Genomic DNA, 18,866 nt, shown 5'->3' with positions numbered 1-18,866 from the left:
CTAACAATTTATGCAATCAATTAATTCACCCTGTGATTTACCCTTCCATTCCCAAGCCCAAGATTCAATTATTCGTAATTTATTATCTACATAGATATCTACATGTAACCATTTCTCCAAGAGTTGGTTGAGAAAATGTGGTGGTATACCAAGAAATAAGTTGTGCTAGTTAATGACGATTTTAAATATTTTCACTTGTGTGCAATTTGTCGCACCATGTTACTGAATATTCCCCAGCTAAAGTTGGGGAATATCCAAGTGATATTCCCCAATTTTCAAAACTGCGCATGTTACAAATAGTATTTGAACGATAATAAACACGATTTGGCACGAGAATTTGGTTGGATATTTGTCGTTGAATGTCCTCTAACTTTGTTCCTCAAAGCTTGCAGATTTCTGCAAGCATAAACTGTTCGTTTCTCAGACAGATGTCCATGGACAAATATCCAAGCATATTTTCGCACCAAATGGAGGCTACTGTTTATTTAGCCTGATATTATGAGGAGAAAGGTGATCATGGTCACTCTTGGGAATAAAAGGTTAGTAAGAACTGCATGCTTTTCACCAGCAAGACATCATAAAGAGAAATTCAATCGCAGTCTTGCTCTTTCAGAACCACACTGACCTAAATAAATTATATCAAAAGATACAGATGGCTGTGAGTCAGACTCCATAGGGTCTGATCACTGTGAAATTTTGCTGGTTTGTAGCATTTCAAATGCAGTGAATAATTAAAATTATTGTCCCATCTAGAACATGGTAAAACAAATCCCCACGCTTCCCCCATAGTTACCCAATACAAACCCCTCAACTCCACCCCACCCAATTTTTGATGAAAACGAAATTTAAGCAGAAAAATTATGAACAAGACACAGAGATTGCTCTGTTAAGACACCTGCAAGTGTGAAAAGCCAACAATATTGCTTATAATAGCATAGCTCTGACAGCTCAAAGGGCTGCCAAGCGGAGCACCACACCTATATAGGAAACTAAAGGAAACCCAGGCATTGATTTTCTCATGGTTATCATGGCTAGCGGTATTGCTTGTGCACGACTACGACAACAACAGTGGAGTCACGCAAGATAGCAGCCATACTCCAGCTTATAGGTTGACAGAGACATGCAGCATTGGTTTATAGCATACTTCTTTGATATTGGACACAAAACAAGGTATCCACTGACCAGTATCACATGACTATATCACTGGCTCAAGTTAAGAGCTCATCGAGGTCACATGTTTTTTTTAAGTTGACTGCTGACCAAGTGCTGGTTTTCCGGTTGGATTGTGGGCTCATGTCAGTTTAACTTGTAAATAGTTGTTTGGAAGCCAGTTAAAGCTAACCCAGGATTAAAAGTTAACCAAAGTATCAATTTTTCTTGTATACAAGTGTTTTTCTCTACTTTTGTTTTGTGTAGTTTGAGATTGTTCAAACTCAAAACAGAAGGCCAAACCATATAGAGAAAACCTCAACGAAAAGTTACAAAACTCCAATCAAAATGCTCGCACGTCCTGATTTAGCTTAATTGAGCTTTGAACAACCCAGCTCAGGAGCTCCACTTTTAGGCCTGGCTAAATCTATATATTACTAAAAGGAAAACTGATCAATCGGTATACCACCAACAGCTTGCATTCAGCACAAGTGCCTTATCAAAGGTCATCTGTGTCAGTCCATAACTGGAAAAATATACAGCAAACACAAATAGTAGATTCAGTTTCACTTGTTTATGTGATGTCTGACCACATAATAATCTGACTAATGCCTTAAAATATTAACACTTCCATAACAAAATAAGTTCTTTAAAACTGTGTTTCTCTTATGATAAATAATAGTATTTTACTTGACCAATAGTTAATTGAGGTTGGTCCATCCTGTTTTAGAATTGTAATCTTTTGAATAACACTCTTTTTCTAGACAATTTCAAAAATATTTTGCAAGATTATCTCAGACTGATCCTCAGTGATCGAGGGACACATCATTAGGGCAGAGTAAAGATTAAAATAAGACTAAAATATAAGATAAATTAAAAAATAACTCTGATTTTTTTCTTTGCCAATATATTCTGCTCCTGGGTTACCAACATTAAGACAGACTTTCGGCAGAGTTAACTTAAGAATAATCTAGTTGATCCTTTGCTAATCGACATCTTCCATTGGTAACACCTTTACTGTACTGTCATTCTGACCACACACATCTCTACACCTTTTTAAAACCTCTCGTTCATTCTGACATTCGAATGAATTCATCCCCTCACCTCACCCCCTCCCCCTGCTCCTTACTTTTCTCATTCACTCACAGTTTTGTTCCCTTTGCATGCTTTTCTGGAAATGCCTGCTACACAGGCTAATGACCATTGACATGGCCAATGACACAATGCACCAGAGAGGAATGCTGAGGAAAACACCTTAGGGTTTTTCGTGATCAAGAAAAAAAGTTTTACTGTAGTTTTATCTTTGTCTTCATTGCAGCAAAACATGAATGAAAATATAACTTGAATACAACAAATAAGGAAAATATAGACCTGACTCACATAAAGTTTTAAAACACTACAAATGTTAAAAAAATTAATTTAAAACAATTTAATGATTAATCATGCTTGTAAGTAATGATTGTCGAGTATTTGAACCACTTGTGATTGCACAAAATACAATAGAAACATTTACTGCTTGACAAGTCCAATCTTCATTAGCATTATAAGCATTTGAAACTAATGTACATATGTAAGTACTGGATTGAGGGAAAAGTACAAATTGTAAATTTTAACTTAAAACCTCTAAACAGTGCTATCTGAAACTGCACAACAGGAGTTACTGTTAGCAATAAAATCTTGAAAATGCGACCTTGGTGCAATCCTGTCTCTGCTCCCAGCGGTTCTCAGGCAATGCTGCTATGCCTGTCAAAAAAAAAAATGAATACATTACTGAATTGCGATTGAAACTGTTGCCACTCAACAGAAGTCTGCAATTGGACACTTTTGATAACTTTCAGATAGGATCCACTAGTCTAGCACAATATCAAAACTATCATGTTCACTGCGCCGTTATAAACAGCTTATGTATAGAGGCATAAACTCAAGTCGCAGCTTGTTGCTCGAGGCCTTCACTTACCATCTGTCAAAGCTTGCTCAACCTTCTCATCCTCGTGGATTTCCCTGTAATACAATGACCATCTCATTATTAACCAATGAACAACAAGTTTCATCTAGGAACAACTTCACCTAAGTAGGGTAAAAAATAACTTAATCAAAATTAGAGAATTCGTGAAGTGTGGTTATTCAGGTACCACTAGTCCTGAGAACATCTGTTTTGGTGACTGAAAGTCTCAACAACCTGAATGGATTAGTCATCCTCTAGTTGTCTCTTATGTCACTAGATTTAAACAATTATTATTTCCATTTTCTTCTCAATTACAACTAGCTTCCATTGACAAGATATGTCCAACAATACCCCCTGCAAGTTATGTTATTTTATTTTTCAACTCTCTTCTCTACGTCTGGAAGTTTAGGGTAAAACAAGGTCTCTCTTGTTTGATACGTTACTTCTCAAACTCATTAATAATTCATCAAGTTAAAACAAAAAAAACCCCAACCGTGAAGGAGCTTTGGATCCCAGATTTTGACAGTTCTACTTCTCCGTTCACTCCTAAGTTTTTGCTTCTGTAGAGAAGATATAATTATCAAACACGCGAGACAGTGTTTTATCAGCTACCCAAACACTTCAAATTTCGTCAAAATACTCCGATGTGCATCATATTTTCAACTCTCTTCTCGGTGCTTGGATATCCCAATGAAACACTGTCTCCCGTGTTTGATATGTTACATCAAAAATCTTGACACTCTGCTCTGAACCACAATATTACCAGACTTCCCCCTTTCACATAAATTATGATCAAACAGTGAACATTGCACCTTTGAAAATTGCTTCCAAAACAGCAGTGACCTACTAGATAATTAGTAAACCTAAATATTTATATACCTTACTCTTTCTTCCTCCAGACTGTCGACAATAAAGCTTCTCTTCTGAACCAACTCTAGCAACTCTGACAGTAACTCTCGCTCCCTCTTCAAATCATCAGATGACTTCACTTCATCTAAAGATCAAACAGACAACAAAATTGATGCCTCTGTGATGTTTTTGTCTCATTGTCAAATAATGTACAGCAGTGACTGTTGTAAAAAAAAAACTGCCAACAAGAATCCCAATTTCTGCCATTTCTTTGTAAAAAGTCAAATCACAGCGAACAGCACTCTTCTGGAACCTAGACCCCTAGATCCATGTCTGCTTAAGACTCGGAGGAGCAAAGGGATTTTAATATTTGCGACGATCTAATCTTATCCAGAGTGTCGCCATCACAGGCACTATTATTTTAAAATCGTTTTCTAAGACTTAAAACAAAAATTTTATTGCAGTAAAAATGTTAAGTTTATAAATATTATTATCAATGGTAAATATCACTGTGACCACAACAGGGATCATGGTAACTTGTACAAGCCCATATTGCCATAGAAAACCTACTAACTCAGCTGTGGGAGAGACATTTTATTTGCAAACTGATGACACAGCCCCCAGTGTTCTGAGTCATGCTAAGTCCTGTAGTCATCTCCAATTTAAGTTGTACTAACCTCTAGAACCAATGACTGTGTGATGTTTGTGCTACATCAATTATTAGTAAATACATTTTCCTGTTCAACTAACTAGAGGTCCATCTCAGGGATGAACTGAAGCAAGCAAAGCACACAATGGGCCAATGACTTACCTCTCATGGCCACCAGCTTTCTCAGTTCTCCTTCCACTGTTCGGTATCTCTCCTCATAATTGTGAGATTGCAACCTTAAAGGAGAATCATACAAACTGATGACAATGTATCTCAGAGGAAAGCAAGCTTAGCCCATTTACTTCAAAACTCTCTTGTCTGATTATCATACATTTCTTTTAATGTTAGCTATTCATGAGAATTTGGTGACACATCAAGACAATATCCCTAAGGTCACTTTATGTTTGTCACCTGTCTGCTTGACAGTTTGACAGTGGGCAGCCTCTCTTTTGTTCTAAAACCTGTGGGGATGAAATATGAAAATCCCAGGGGGACTCCCATACAAAAGGACAGGGTGCTTGTCTTACCTTTTAGGGGTTAAAAACATGGTTTTGGTACCTCTTAGGGTGCTAAGGCTCAAAAGGTCCACAGCGGGAGCTTTTGCCACACCTTTTAGGGTATTGAGGTGAATTAAATAGGATAGGATACAATGTGTTGCTTTAGAATTGGTACCTGTTAGGGGTGAAAAACACTTCAAGTCACACCCACAAAACAGTATCTTGGTACCTCTTTGGTGGTTCTTTTCAAAATTTCCAACAAGCATCCCCATCCATCTTATATGGGAGTTTCCCGCCTGGGGTGAAAATAGGAGGCAAGCTTTTTTTGTATTCATCCCCACAGATTTTAGAGGAAAACAGAGACTACCTGGAGTCTACTAGCTCGACAGTGTATTGAACAACATTAAATTGTATCCAAAATGTAAGCTCACTTCAGATTTAAATCTCACAGACTGATTAGAAGACTTGCCATTTACTGACCCTTAATTGGAGTTGTGAAGGACAAAAAATTAATCAACTTGTGGAAAAATAACATTGAAAAATTAGGGGGCAAAATTGGGATTATATTGCCTCTCCTAAGCAGAAACAATACGGAAAACATTAACAGCACTTCCAACTCTGCCTGATAACATCCCAACATCAAACTCAAAATTCTCCTTGTCTTAGGAAACTTTGTTTGAGTCCAGAAATGTTCTAAGATGAAATCATCGCGTGTTTTAAGGAAAGAAGAAGTCAGGGATTGATCTCTGCACTGGATTTCTGCCAACAAATGATACCAAACTGTATAATGCTGGTTACTTACAGGTATATTAGTTCTGACTCTCTTCTCAAAATTATGTTTCGTTCATGAACCACACTAAGCCACTCCCGCAGAAGGTCATCTTCACAGTCACTGAAGGGTCTTTCAGCTATCAATTGAATGAATTCAAAATCCTGTCATATTCATTATATAAAGTGTGGAAACTGAATGGGCAATTTTAAGAACCAGATAAAGCATTCTCGCTCAATAGTCACTCATACTGATTCTGGTGTGTTTTTAACCAGCCAACAGAATCCTTTGTTTTCCTCCACCATGCATTGTGAGGACTTTGCAGACAATCACAAATAAAGCTTGTTTTAGTGCTCAAGTTGTTGTCACTGTGTTATAAAAGAAGTGGTTCATGCTTTTAGCTGTGTGTTAAACTCATCACAAATAGATGAGCTTGGGAACTGGTGCCTGAAAGGTTAGTGGGGAGCAGAAGCCGTAAGTGGAAGGGGAGGTATCCATGGCAACCCTGGAAGTGGGAACCACCCCAAAAAGCAGCCACTAACTGGCACTGTCACACTGACCGCAAAGATTCGCCAAAATACAAAGCAAATGATCTGCAACAATCAGCTGGCAGCACAGTACGTGCAATGCAATGTGACACAACAGCCCTGCAAATCTCCAAAGGGCCGCCGGGGAAACCGGACAGCACTTTTTGCCAAGCCCTGTAAGGGGCAATAAAATCTACTAAGAGATCATTCAATACTTACAGTCCATACTTTCTCTCAAGCTGTGCTCAATCTCCACACCTCTTCTTTCCAAATCCCTATGTAATGCCTCCAGGGACTGCAATTCAGAATCAATCTCTGATGGAGATAGGGTTATTTCCTCCTCTTTAATCAGGTCAGCACTATTAAAGCTGCCGCTTTTAGAATCACCCCGCAAAGAAAAAATAGCTTCTCTTTCTGCTCTGCTGGTTCTACTTTTCTCTCTGCCAAAGCAAAACTCACCCTCAACTTCCATCACACACTGATGTTCCTCTGCAATTCGATGATCCTCAAAGTCCCAAGGCTCCATGGTTTCAACAGTAAAAAATCGACTGTTAATTTTGGTTGTTGATGATTCTTGTGCAATGATGACAGACATTCGTGGAGAACTGCATGATGAACTTGTGTCAGTAAGCGAGGTTCTATTACCAGTTGATAAAGGAAGTGACCAAAGAACCTCTGGGGAATAATCACTTCCTGGTGACGATGGATGATTGGAGGTTTGCAGATCTCTGCTGGTTTCATTCAACAGTTGTTCACTTGGTGTCAAAACAGTAGCACCACCCCCGGGAAAAGAAAATTCTGCAGCAACTTTCAAATTTCCAGCCGGGACTTTGCCATCTGGTACAGAACTCAATAAATTACTTTGCGTGTAGGATGGCATGTCGATTCCACTGTCATGTGATGCTGCATGTCTTTTTAAACCTGGAGAACGTCGTTCCCCATTTAAAGACTCAGGACTAGCAGGTTCAATTTGAAGAGAGGGCACCTCATTGGAAACACCATCAGACTTAATAACAGTGTAAGCTTTTGTCTCATGAGACATACTACCAAGGTTTTCTGATGACAGTGGACTTTGACTGTCAGCTGTAACGTTACCTTCTGTTTTGCCCTGATTGGAATCAATATTTATCACTGCAATGTGTTTAGCTTCATCACAAGGCTCCTTTCCATCACTAGTAGTACCTTCCTCATCACCAGTAATACTATTGATATCTCTAGACAGAGATGAATTATCATTCACATCCTTAGATTGAGATGAATTCTCAGCACAGTTGGACTGACGTGAATTATCAAAATCCTTAGCTGACGAATAATTATCACCAACATCCTTACAAGACGCCAAATTTTCTCCAGCTTCAGGTCCAGTAGAATCACATTTTTCTTCAGCACCTCCTGTTGTAATATCTGTTGTTTTTGGTGCACTTGATTTCCGTTCTACACTCTTTGATGACTGAAATGATTTTGACCGCATCAAATTTGATTTCCCTCTTACAGCTTTGCTTTCGCTACTACTACCAGCCATGTACATTTTTCTTAACTCTTTGACGCTTCTGCGGCTGGCACCAAGGTTTGGTTTCTTGAGTTCAGCCGTCTTTCCTGTTCCATTTCCTGAAAGTTTTCTTGAGGTAGCAACATGAGAGTCTGTTTGTTGTTTCCAGGCAGAAATGCACCTTAGTTCTCTCTGAATTTCAACACTTTTCTTCGCTAGGTTGTTCTTGTGCTTCACCTCAATCATGTCATTGATATTGAGAAACTTTTCTCGCAGTTTCTGAACACTCTTTGGAGCCACCGGGGGCTCAATCTCATCAGAAACACTTGTCTTGTGTGACCCCACTGACTTTGTTGAATCGCTGTTCACACTTGAACTATCCTCTGAACATTTACGTTTGTCACTGTTTGCCACGTTCTCTTCCTTAAAATCACTCTCACGACTGTCAAGATCACTTTTAGAAGAAATACCTTGTCCCCTTCCATCATTATCAAGTTTTGTTTCATCCTTGTCAATTGATGTTTTTAGTAAAACATCCTCACAGCCATTTAATAATTTACCTCCCTCAGTTACCTTACTTTCAGTTGCCCTCTTAAGCAACTCTTCTTTAAATGAAAAAAACAAGTTTGGGGAAGCCTCTTTCGTAGTCCTATCCTCATCATGTTTCTTCAATTCAAAAGGTTTTACCAGAATTTTCTTCCCTTCCACCTGTTCCTTATTAGATAACAAATCAAACTTTGGTGATGATGACACCAATGGAAGTGTGCTTGGCCCATCTGTATTCAAGGTACAATTTGTTGCATCACCACGATTATTTTCGACACTGTCACTTTTATCAGGTAACCTGGTAACAGGAGCTCGCCTTTTGTTCACTGGTGACCAAGAAGTTTTTTCCCGCTCCCTTGGTTCTCCTGAATTAACACCTTTCCCTTTTCCTCCAAGTTTGCCTTTAACCCTCCTACCACCAGAAAATCTCCTCTTCTTTTCTCCTTCACTCTTGGTCGCCTGTGACTTCTCGGGTCTGTTTGATGAATGTGAATGCCTTGGTCCCTTAACAGTATTAGTCTTCTTTTGGTTTAGAGGCTGAGGTAATGCAGGTAATGTTATTGCATTTCTTTTTACAACAGAAAATTGTCTTTGAAGAGGGCTTTTGTTGTGTTCTTGCTTGGGTGGTTTAGGTGAACTTTTATCAGACAGATTAGGGGAAGATTCAAGGGACAGGCTCGGCTGTGTGTGGGGTTCCTGTGACACATCTGTTAAAGGCTCCAGCTTAATTTTGATAGGTTGCTTTCTTGGAGCTGTTGGTAAAGCAGAGATAGAAATCTATTAGCTTGATTAAGTCCATCATTTGGTTAGTTGGCAACCTGATAACTACTGTTAAAACATACACGTAATGTGTTGTTCCAGAAAATATCCATACCTCTCCCACAGAGGATTTTTTGGTTTAAGCCCCCACCCCCACCCCACTCCTTTCGAAATTCCAGTTTTGGTTCATACTTTCCTTTAATTATGTTGGCCTTTGAAACTCCCCTACCCCCTTGGAATTTCCAATAACCCTCCTTGGGGTAGATATGGATATTTTCTGGAGCCACACAATGATAGTTTTGAGCCAATCAGAGCACAGCTGAGAATCCAATCCGTAATTTAATGATTAATTATTACCTCCGGTACAGTCAAACAAACAGCAAAACTTCTCTGTTTCAGGAAAATAATGATACGTCCCAGGTCGAAGGCATGCACTGCACTTATCACATCTGAAACATGCTCGGTGAAACAGCTTTCTTTCTGCAACCAGCCTCTCCATTAGAAACACTCTACTGTGACAAATAAAACAATCATTTCCCAAGAATGGTGATTTTCTTGCCAAGCTAGGAGACCGTTCTTCAGAAGTTCTGTTCTAAAGGGAACACAATTAATAGATCATAATTTGTACTTATTTGGTGATGATAGTTACTATTCTACTTCAAGCACAAAAACAGAATGAGGGGTGGTGAATGGTAATTGCAAGGAAGGCCTGGTGCAACTAGCATTTTCCTTTGCAAGCCTGAGAAATTTTGACTTTTTAAATTGCAAGACCAAGACTTTAAAGCGATTTAAATGTGAGCACGAGACGTTCAGACCTCATATATGAAAACAAAGAAACAAATTGTGACTTCAAGACTTTTTTAGCCTTGCAAAAAATCAATATTCTGAGACATACAGTTTTGCGAAAAAATCAAGGGTGCGAGATGCACATAACCGCTCAAAAAACTATGAGACCTGTGGAATTTGACAAAAAAATTGCATGCAACTAATGGTTTTTGAAGGATCACTCACCACTCCTAGAATGACAAACAAACAATAAACCCTGCTGGCTGTTTTCAACACTTACTGTCTCCAAGCTTGTTCTCATGGGGTCCACACTTAAGTATTTACCATGACTGTGAACCTGTTCCTTGCTCTTTGATGATTCCTCTTTGGTGTCTGACTTGAAAACATTGCGCAAGGCTGTAGCAACCCTCTTAGCATGGCCGGACAGGAGGTAGATCTGATGCGAGGGTGACGTGCGCTTGCTGCCTTTGTGGCCTGTGGATTCACTTCTTGCCTTAGGCTGGATGTTCATCTTGGTGGAATAACCTTGGTTTGCTTCAAATAAATGAAAAAGGGAGTAAGCAAGACATTAAGTACTTCCAGGCATTGGAACTCATAGGAAAATCAGATAGAAGGGGGATTTCAAAACGATTTTCAAGGAAAGTATGAAGTAAAATTGAATAATTCCTGAGGGGTTAGGGAAGGAGCTAGATTCAAACCAAAATCTCTGTCATGTTCCATATTCTGGAACAACATGTGACTAGGGGTGCTGTTCCTCTCAATGGGTGGAATACCAGTATCATTCTATTTCAATAAACATATCACCCAAGGGTACTCCCTTATATGGGCTCTATAGGTGTGTGATGCCCTAAAGGGTATGGTTTTGGAGCCGTTTTGGTCAGAAATAGGGTACTGATTTTGGCCATTTTGGTCTCAAATTGGGTACATGGTATTTGCACTTTAGTCTTGAATTGGGTGCTTTTTAGAAGCTAGTTTGTCGTCATTATCAATACGACCACAGACAAAGCCCTTCACAATGCATTTAACATCAGTCTGAAGTAGGGATCTAATTATAAGGCAGGTCTAAAACAGGGTATTGATTTAAGGGTCAGATCTTATTAGGTTATCAAATTTTTGGTCAGGTCATAAAAGGGTAGGGAAAGTCACAGATTTTGGTCTCAAAATAGCGTAAGGGTTTTGGCAAGCAGGCCACACACCCCCACCAAACTTTTCTGTGAGTACCCCCCTGCCCCCAGGCAAATCACGTACCAGGAGTCTTGTTTTTGAAGTATTCACAGAGCTGCGAGACATATGTGATAACACTCAGCTTATCTGGAATGGCATTCTCTATCATGTCACTTGCATCAAGCACCATTGGAATACCAAAGTGCTTCTCAGCCATGCTAAAAGCCTGTCAAAAGAGATGTTATTCAAGTCACTTTGAAGCTTACTACAGTAACTATAGTCTTCCTGGGGCAAATCTAGGGAATTCAGGAGGTTCAGTCAACCCCCCTAAATTAAAAGAGCTCACCTCGTAGAACTTGTAAAAATACATATTTAATAAATGCATTCTTGAAATCCAACTACTAACAACGTTTTCTGACATATTTTCAGACAAATAATTTGACTTGGCCTTAGAAATACACCAAAAATCCCATTTCCAATGACCTCAATTTTAAAAATTTTAAGGGGAAGAAGGTCCCTGGATCCCCCAACAGGGGACTGCCTTTAATTTATCAGTACGTATCTTGAACTCCCTTCTCTAAAACACTTTACCCACCCCAGTCTTGTTATTAATTATTCCCATTATCTGCATTGAAGTTATCAGCCTGGTGTACCAGGTGCAACACTGGGCAGATATCGCCCTGATTCATCACTGTTTATACGTCACTTTTTGGAATTTCCCTTATTGAAATAATTATACAGCTTAAATAACTAAAGCATGTAAAATTCAATTACAGAGCAAAGTTAAAAACAAATATATCAAAAACACAGTTGAAATACATGTAGTGCATTCAAAAATATCTAAATCAATATTCAACATAATTTTCTCATATTTGTTACAGTCATTATTATGACAGACTTTATCAATTTGCTGTTTCTTAAATTTAAACCCAAACAAGCAATACATAACTGGTAAACCTGGTCAATGTTTTTGTGTCTTTAGGACACCGTGAACAAGCCATGAATAACACAAACCTTCAAGAGGAGGCGTGGGGGCGGCGGGCCTATTAGAAACCAGAAAACTACAAAACTGCAATAAATATCATCCAAAATCAAAAACCAAGCTCTTTAAGGTTACAGTATACCTTCGGGTCGGCAATTTTTTTCAAATTTGGATTTTTGGGTCAAAATAGTGGTCGAAGAATAATCTCTAATTTCTGAAAAAAAAAATTGAAAAAGGCTAAATATTGGCGGAGAAATGGCGGTTTTACGTTTTCACCGGAAGTAAAAGTTTACCTCTTGATTGACAGCCCTATGGCGCGTATGCAATCAACCGAGACGATTTTCGCGGGAACTACCTATATGGATGTCACGAATTGACTACTCAGTTGATCAGCATTGTTGTTGTGACTACCCAGCATTTTTGGTATTAGGCGTGTCTCTATTAAGTTATAAGTGAACATAGACCACGTTTAAACCATGGACCAGTTCGAAAAAGCGAAAACAGCGAAGAACGAATGAAAATACATCAATGAGTGAAGAAGCGAAAGTTCGCCACGCGGATGAAGCTATAGTTATCGTATAAGGTGGGCAAATATTCGTGGTAAGAGAAAAGAAAGGTTCTGTAAAAATTTCGGAACTTGACAGCAATAACAGGGATGCTGAGTCCGATATCGACGAATCGTCGGACTCATTGAGACCATTTGAAATATCATCCATGCACAGTTGCCCACACACAGTTGCTCTCTGCGCTTTCTTTTGTTTGTTTCCTTCGCTCAGCCACTCTAGCGTTCATATCCTTTTTAGTCTTCCCCATTTTGCCAGACCAGCTTCAAGAAAAACCGAGCTACAGAAAAATTATCTCTCTGCCTTCGGTTCCTTGAGCGCATTGCTAAACACAAGAGTTTTTTAGCGATTCGCGCATAAATTTCACCCGGAGGTTAACGGTAGTAAACTTTCCCTGCACTGATTGGCTTAGTTATCTGAGAACCCAGTTGAAGGTGTTTGTGGGCGGAGTTTGTTTGCGAAGCATAAAATTTTTCTTAGCGCTGTTTTCTCAAATAAATTTTTTCACTTGAAGTAGACACTTTGAAGAGCTATAACTCAAAGGGATTTTGTTCAATTGCTCTTAAATTTGACAGTGGCTAGTTTAACACATAAACTACAAAAGCGTGTCTGGGAATTGTTAATTTCGAGATACTTTTTCTTCGAGAGCGATTTTTGTACGATCACTCCACATTTTTTTAATCCTATTTCGAAAATGTTCTGTAACTTTTTACTGCAATTGAATATGCCAAAACGCAGACACGCTTTTTAAGCGCTTTGGGCCCTGAAACCGAGGAAAAAATTAAATTGGCGAAAAACGAAATTCGCTTTGACTTGTAGCTTTCGAAAGGTGATTCGCGCGCTCGCATTTAGTGGTCGTGAAAAATTCGACAATTCATTTTCTTTCAAAATTCTTGGTATAGTTTGATAGCCAGCTCCATAAGCTTTAATTTGATATAGGGGTTTAGGTATCTACAGCTTAAACTGCACGCGCTACATTGCTTGCGCGCGAGACACCCCTGAAGGTATACTGTAACCTTAATATGTGATTTAATTTTTAGACGTCTAAACTTGTTTTACTTTCCAAGGTTCTTTCAGTGTATCCCCTTGTTCAGTGGCAGATCCAGACCTTGAGCTAAGGGGGGGGGGGGGGGGGGTAATTGTTTTGCTTGCCCTGCCAGCTTTTCTTCTTTTTTCACCCAAAATAAGGGAGGCCCACGCCCCTCAGGCCCCTCCTCTAGTTCCCCACTGTTGTTAGTGCAGAACTCATCATAATCTAAAAATTTGCTTTTTTTGTAAATTGGAGGCCTATAGCAATGTGAAACTAGAAAAAATTGCACCATAAAATGGTTTTAGGTGACTTTTGTTTAAAAGAAACACCTCATTCTGAAGCTGCTTTTTGATTGCCATTGTCAGACTTTTCACTTGTCAGAATTTTCATTTGTGTGGGTACAATTGGCGGCTGCATTTTACAACCAAACTACTTTATTTTACAACTAAACAAACAGTCTCTCCTTTACTTCTATTCTACGTGAATGGAGTGAGTGTGCCCAATGTTATTCCTGCGACAAAAAGGGGAGACAACTCGCAATCAAGCTATTCATAGAAACTTGATAGTCCACAGTCTAAGGTCAAAGTCCACAAGATATTATCCTGCGTGATACTTGAGAAACAGATTTTAAGCTTTTATATTATCTTCAGCTTTTCATAGTCTGCTTGGCAGTTGTTATGACCCAAATAAGGGCTACTAAAGCCACTAGGCTTGTCACGCATCATCTAAAAGAAAGTCTAGGTAGAAGGCTATATAAGTGGTCCTTGGAATTAGAGTTTTAGTATGATTGCAGGGTGTAACTTCCTTGACAAAACCAGAAAAACCGAGAAATGCATTGGACAGAAAAATCCGAAAAACCACCATCAGTGTTGACAAAAACCGAAAACCAAAGACTGAATTGGAGAAACCCTGCAAACCACACAAGAAACCAAAACAGAAAAACTGCTGTTTTTAAGTGCGAAAACCAAAAAACTGAACCAGAATTGGCCAAATCAGCAATACCAAAAATCCCAACACTCTCCTCCTTCAAACAAATTGTCAGGGGTGGTCATAGCTAGAATTAGCATGTACACTGTATGAGGCTAGTAATATTAGCTAAACACCTTAGCACAAAAATTAACACCTCAACAAATGGTTTCTTTGTTCTCAAAAACTGCAAAAGCAAGTTAGATTGCTATTATACAAATTTTTTCCCCTTATGGAAGTAACACTCAGCCTTCATGTTCACATTTATCAGTTCTGAGGGTCGCAATGTCTGCAGAGTTTACAGGAGTTTACCTCATTTCTGGCAATTCCTTAGACTTTCAGAAAAGTCCTTCGTCTTGTGTTTTCACAACGCCACTTTGCAGCCTAAAACCTCGCAGCTCACTTCACTAGCTTAGCTATTCTAGCCTGAAACTCATGAGGTCAACTTGTGGCAAGTCTAACAATGCCTAAATGAAGGTTAATATTCTTCACAACTTGATATTGGTGACATGACAATGCCTAAATGTCATTCAGTTTCACTGCAGTTATTTTCTGCTTGTTAGCAAATGAGTTAATCCTTGTTGATAAGGATCTTAAAAATTCCTTGGCTAAATTTGGCCATTTATAAATAACTTTATGCCAATGAGGAGTTGCCTAGCGACTCAAGCTTCAGCATATAGAGAAATGGTTGTTACTATGGTAAAATCCTTCGGAATGATAAGAAGGAAAAAGCACATATGCAGGATTCCTAGGCGTGTTCACAAAAAATGGTAAGTTTGCCAAATGTAGTGATCTGGAACAAAATTTAAAAAAATCAGGAAATATTAGCAGAAACCCCTTTTGTCACATAACCTTCAATTATTGGATTGACCCACATTAAATCTGTCTAATTTATAATTATTGATCTCATGGTTGATTGTTTCATTATGCTGAACTTATTTCTGGAAATGATAAGATTAAACAAAATTCAGTGCATGACAACTGGAGAGGGCAATCTAGTCACTGTAAATACGTTAAATTTGTCGCTGTATTATAAATCAGTCTAAACATACTAATGTTACCGCAGAATTGTGTGACATGCAGTCAGCTGACTTTAATGAGTTTCACCCACCCACCCCATTAAAACCCTGAATTTCTGGCAACTGTAGCGATTAAGGAATTTGAAGCAGTCAGTGTTGACAAAAATGCAGATCAATATCACCACGACATTTGCACTGAGATTTACTGTTATCGACGATATGAGGTGAAATAAAAAACAAAACTGCGCTTTTAAAGCAAACCAGACAATCTATCCTACTAGAAAGGACAATTGGATCATATCACCAAATTTAAAGTGCCGATGGCTAAATAACAGGCCCCGTTAACTAAATTTCTAATAGCTGACAAGGTTTAATGGCCACAGTGGTTTCGGGATCGAACGATATAGGTCCGAAAACAGGAATCCAAAAGCATAGGCGTGTTCATTAAAATTCAAGAATTACCAACGGAAGACTGATTCCTTTCACAGCTAAATTAACTGCATTCTTTTTCAAAAGAAAGAACTTTTAGAACCCTGCAGCGAAATCAAAATTAAATGGATCGCATTTGCATTCCGAAGCGTCACGCAAAAAAGTTGCTGTATGCAGAACCCACAAGAGATCAAACACAATATTGAACGCTTCTGTCGCGAAAACAAAAATAATTCGAAAGATCACCTATTCAACGGCGTTAACGGCTTTAATAACAGCCAAACTCTTGTGTTTGTGTACTGTAAACAAAGGTGTCGCTGCAAGAATGTTAGCATTCAATGCTTGCACAGCCGTTGGCCGGAAAGACATAAATCTTTGACAATAATATTTGTTTAGTTTCTCAATGAACCGCACATTTTCTTATCTCCTGCTTTAAGTATCTATTCTAGTTGCTGTGACACCATTAAAGAAAATAATTGACGAACAAGAGCGCTATCACCACGAAAAATTGAATTTCGAACGTGCAGAAGCAGAAGCGCTCTATATAGGAAACGGTTCCCATAAAAATTTTTCTCTTTACAAAGTTCAATATAAACCTACCAATTCATTGTTTTCCAAAATATTTTCTTTGGACAGCCTGTCAAAATCTCTATGGAACAGAAACAAAATTCTCCGTAAAAACAATGAAACAAAGCCGCATTTCAGCGGGCACTAGAGATAAATAGAGCAAAAGCAAACAGCGTGAAAAGCTTGTCAGACAAGCACGTTGCTTTGATTGCCCATCTCGAGAGCTTTAGACTTACATCAAATCCGGTCGGTAACGATGAATAATCGCACAGAACGCCAAACCATCCCGCCATGAGGTTGACATGTTAAACACATTCACCTCGTTGTACCCCTCCGTCTGCTGCCGACACCAAAGTAGCAGAGATCGTGTGCCGGAAAACGCCATTTTTGCAGCCTTCTGCTCGTTCTCCATGTCGGACCACTCGCCTTTTGTGAGCTCTTTGCAGATGTTTGTGTGAAACGATAGCTCAGGCATGCAAAGCGACTAATCAACGTGACGTGTTCGCCCGTCGTTTGAGAACACTCTCCAGCTCCACTGTTCAATCATGTAAATGAGCAAGTGACCATTTATAAACGGACACCAATTCCGTCAATTTCCTCACAGATGTCCTTGAAATCTCGATCCAAGAGCGGATTCCAGCGCATACTGAAAACACTAGCAACCCATCAGGTAGCCCAACTCAACGTTGGTTAAGTCATTGAGCCCTGCATGAAGCCAGAAGTGCACAAACGAAGCAGAAATTTCCGAATGCTATCGCTTTCTTGCAACTTCGTGGTTGGTAGTCTTCAACTACGTTCTTGTCATTCCAGTGCACGCTGACAGAACAGTGACGTTACCGAGGGCTCTAAACAACGCCAAAAATCTTTCCGGATCGGATAAAGTTAGTCTTATTTCTTTGACTGTATCCGAGCTTAGAGATTTCCCGGTGTAGAAAAAATCCTTTCTAGGTAATTTTCTTGGCAATCAAAATGTACAGTCAAACCAAACTTGCAAAGAATTTAACTCCACCCGCTCAGGAATACCTCCACAGACTCACGCGATGGTTTCGAAGGAAATCATTTTCTGGGTGAGGCACTGGAGAGGAAGAGGGCGGGGACGTATTAAGTTCTTTTTTATCCCTTCTTTAAAAAGCTGTTATGTTATATAAATTATATGAACGAAGGATTGAATTTACACTTATTCAATAACGAGAAAAGAAGATCGTGGTTATTTTTGAACAGGGGAGATGATGTACCCAATCTTAGCTAATCGATCGTGCTGCGCGCGCATGTCTAAAAGCTATATCACTTGAGTAAAAACTGGACCATTGGATAATGCAATTTAAGAGTTTTCATTGGCTTAACCATCATGGTAGATGAGCCATTATACCATGTTCTACAAATATGGTAAGCGTACGCGTGATTTCTTGGGGCGTTTTCTTTGATTTTAGTTTTTTTATATTTTGGGGGTGTTTTTAATAAAACAATTATTCCACTCGCGCTTGTTGGATAGGAGATGGCTATAGCCAACTTAGCGCGCGCTACGCGCCTCGTTAGCTTTCAACCATCTTATATCCAACGCGTGCTTGTGGAATAATTGTTAAATACCCCGGCCGTTTTTTTTTTTTTTTTACGGAACAAGTCTAGATCGACCTCTAGTGTCAAGTCCAATTGACTGTCGTTGAAAGATAGTCAAAGGAAAGGGTTACGATTAGAAACACACAAAAAAAATATTCATTCAATCAGATGATTTTTTTTTTTTTTTTTTTTTCAATCTGAGACGAAGACCACGTGCACAACAGTGAATTGGTCATAAGTAGAGCTCAAATTCTGAGTTGATTTTGTTCTTTAGTTCTCAGTGAGAAGTGCAACGTTTGTGTCTATCAACTAATTTTGATCGGCAAACGCGTTTCTCTGTCTCAGAGCGACTGGAGATCTTGGTCGAGACAAAAGTCTTAAATTCCGTGACTTGAACTAAGAGAGGAATTGGAACAGGCTTCATTGCAATTTTGTTCGACTCACGAGAGATCACGAGAAACTAGTCGACATTCCGTTGCTAATACTAACTCTCGCGTCTTGGCTTGTTTTGAGCAAAAGAACTTCCAAAACAAAAGTACTTACTTGTGTATGATAAGCCTCAACCCGTGAGATCGACCTGATCACTTTATGAACTGCTAAACGGCATAAGTAAATTTGCTTTCA

At 39.0% G+C, this 18,866-nt stretch overlaps 1 protein-coding gene across 2 annotated transcripts; it reads right to left on the bottom strand.

The window, feature by feature from the left end:
* Window positions 1–80: 80 nt before the first annotated feature.
* LOC145490711 (uncharacterized) lies at window positions 81–18,274 on the bottom strand. 2 transcript variants are annotated; one of them, XM_081469801.1, is made up of 11 exons: window positions 16,922–18,274; window positions 16,719–16,767; window positions 11,214–11,355; window positions 10,246–10,499; window positions 9,537–9,771; window positions 6,605–9,172; window positions 5,892–5,997; window positions 4,755–4,828; window positions 3,974–4,088; window positions 3,107–3,150; window positions 81–2,892 (listed from the first exon to the last, which is right to left on the bottom strand). In XM_081469801.1, exons 1-11 carry the CDS (start codon window positions 17,158–17,160, stop codon window positions 2,813–2,815), a joined length of 3,906 nt encoding a protein of 1,301 aa, XP_081325927.1. In that variant the 5' UTR covers window positions 17,161–18,274; the 3' UTR covers window positions 81–2,812. The 2 variants fall into 2 exon arrangements, with proteins under 2 accessions (XP_081325927.1, XP_081325928.1); XM_081469802.1 differs by having other exon boundaries at window positions 3,979–4,088.
* Window positions 18,275–18,866: the final 592 nt, after the last annotated feature.

Source organism: Orbicella franksi, chromosome 6 (assembly GCF_964199315.1).
Source record: "Orbicella franksi chromosome 6, jaOrbFran1.1, whole genome shotgun sequence".
NCBI lineage: Eukaryota > Metazoa > Cnidaria > Anthozoa > Scleractinia > Merulinidae > Orbicella > Orbicella franksi.
Note: the sequence above shows the minus strand (reverse complement) of the source record. Positions and strands in the feature narration are given on the sequence as shown.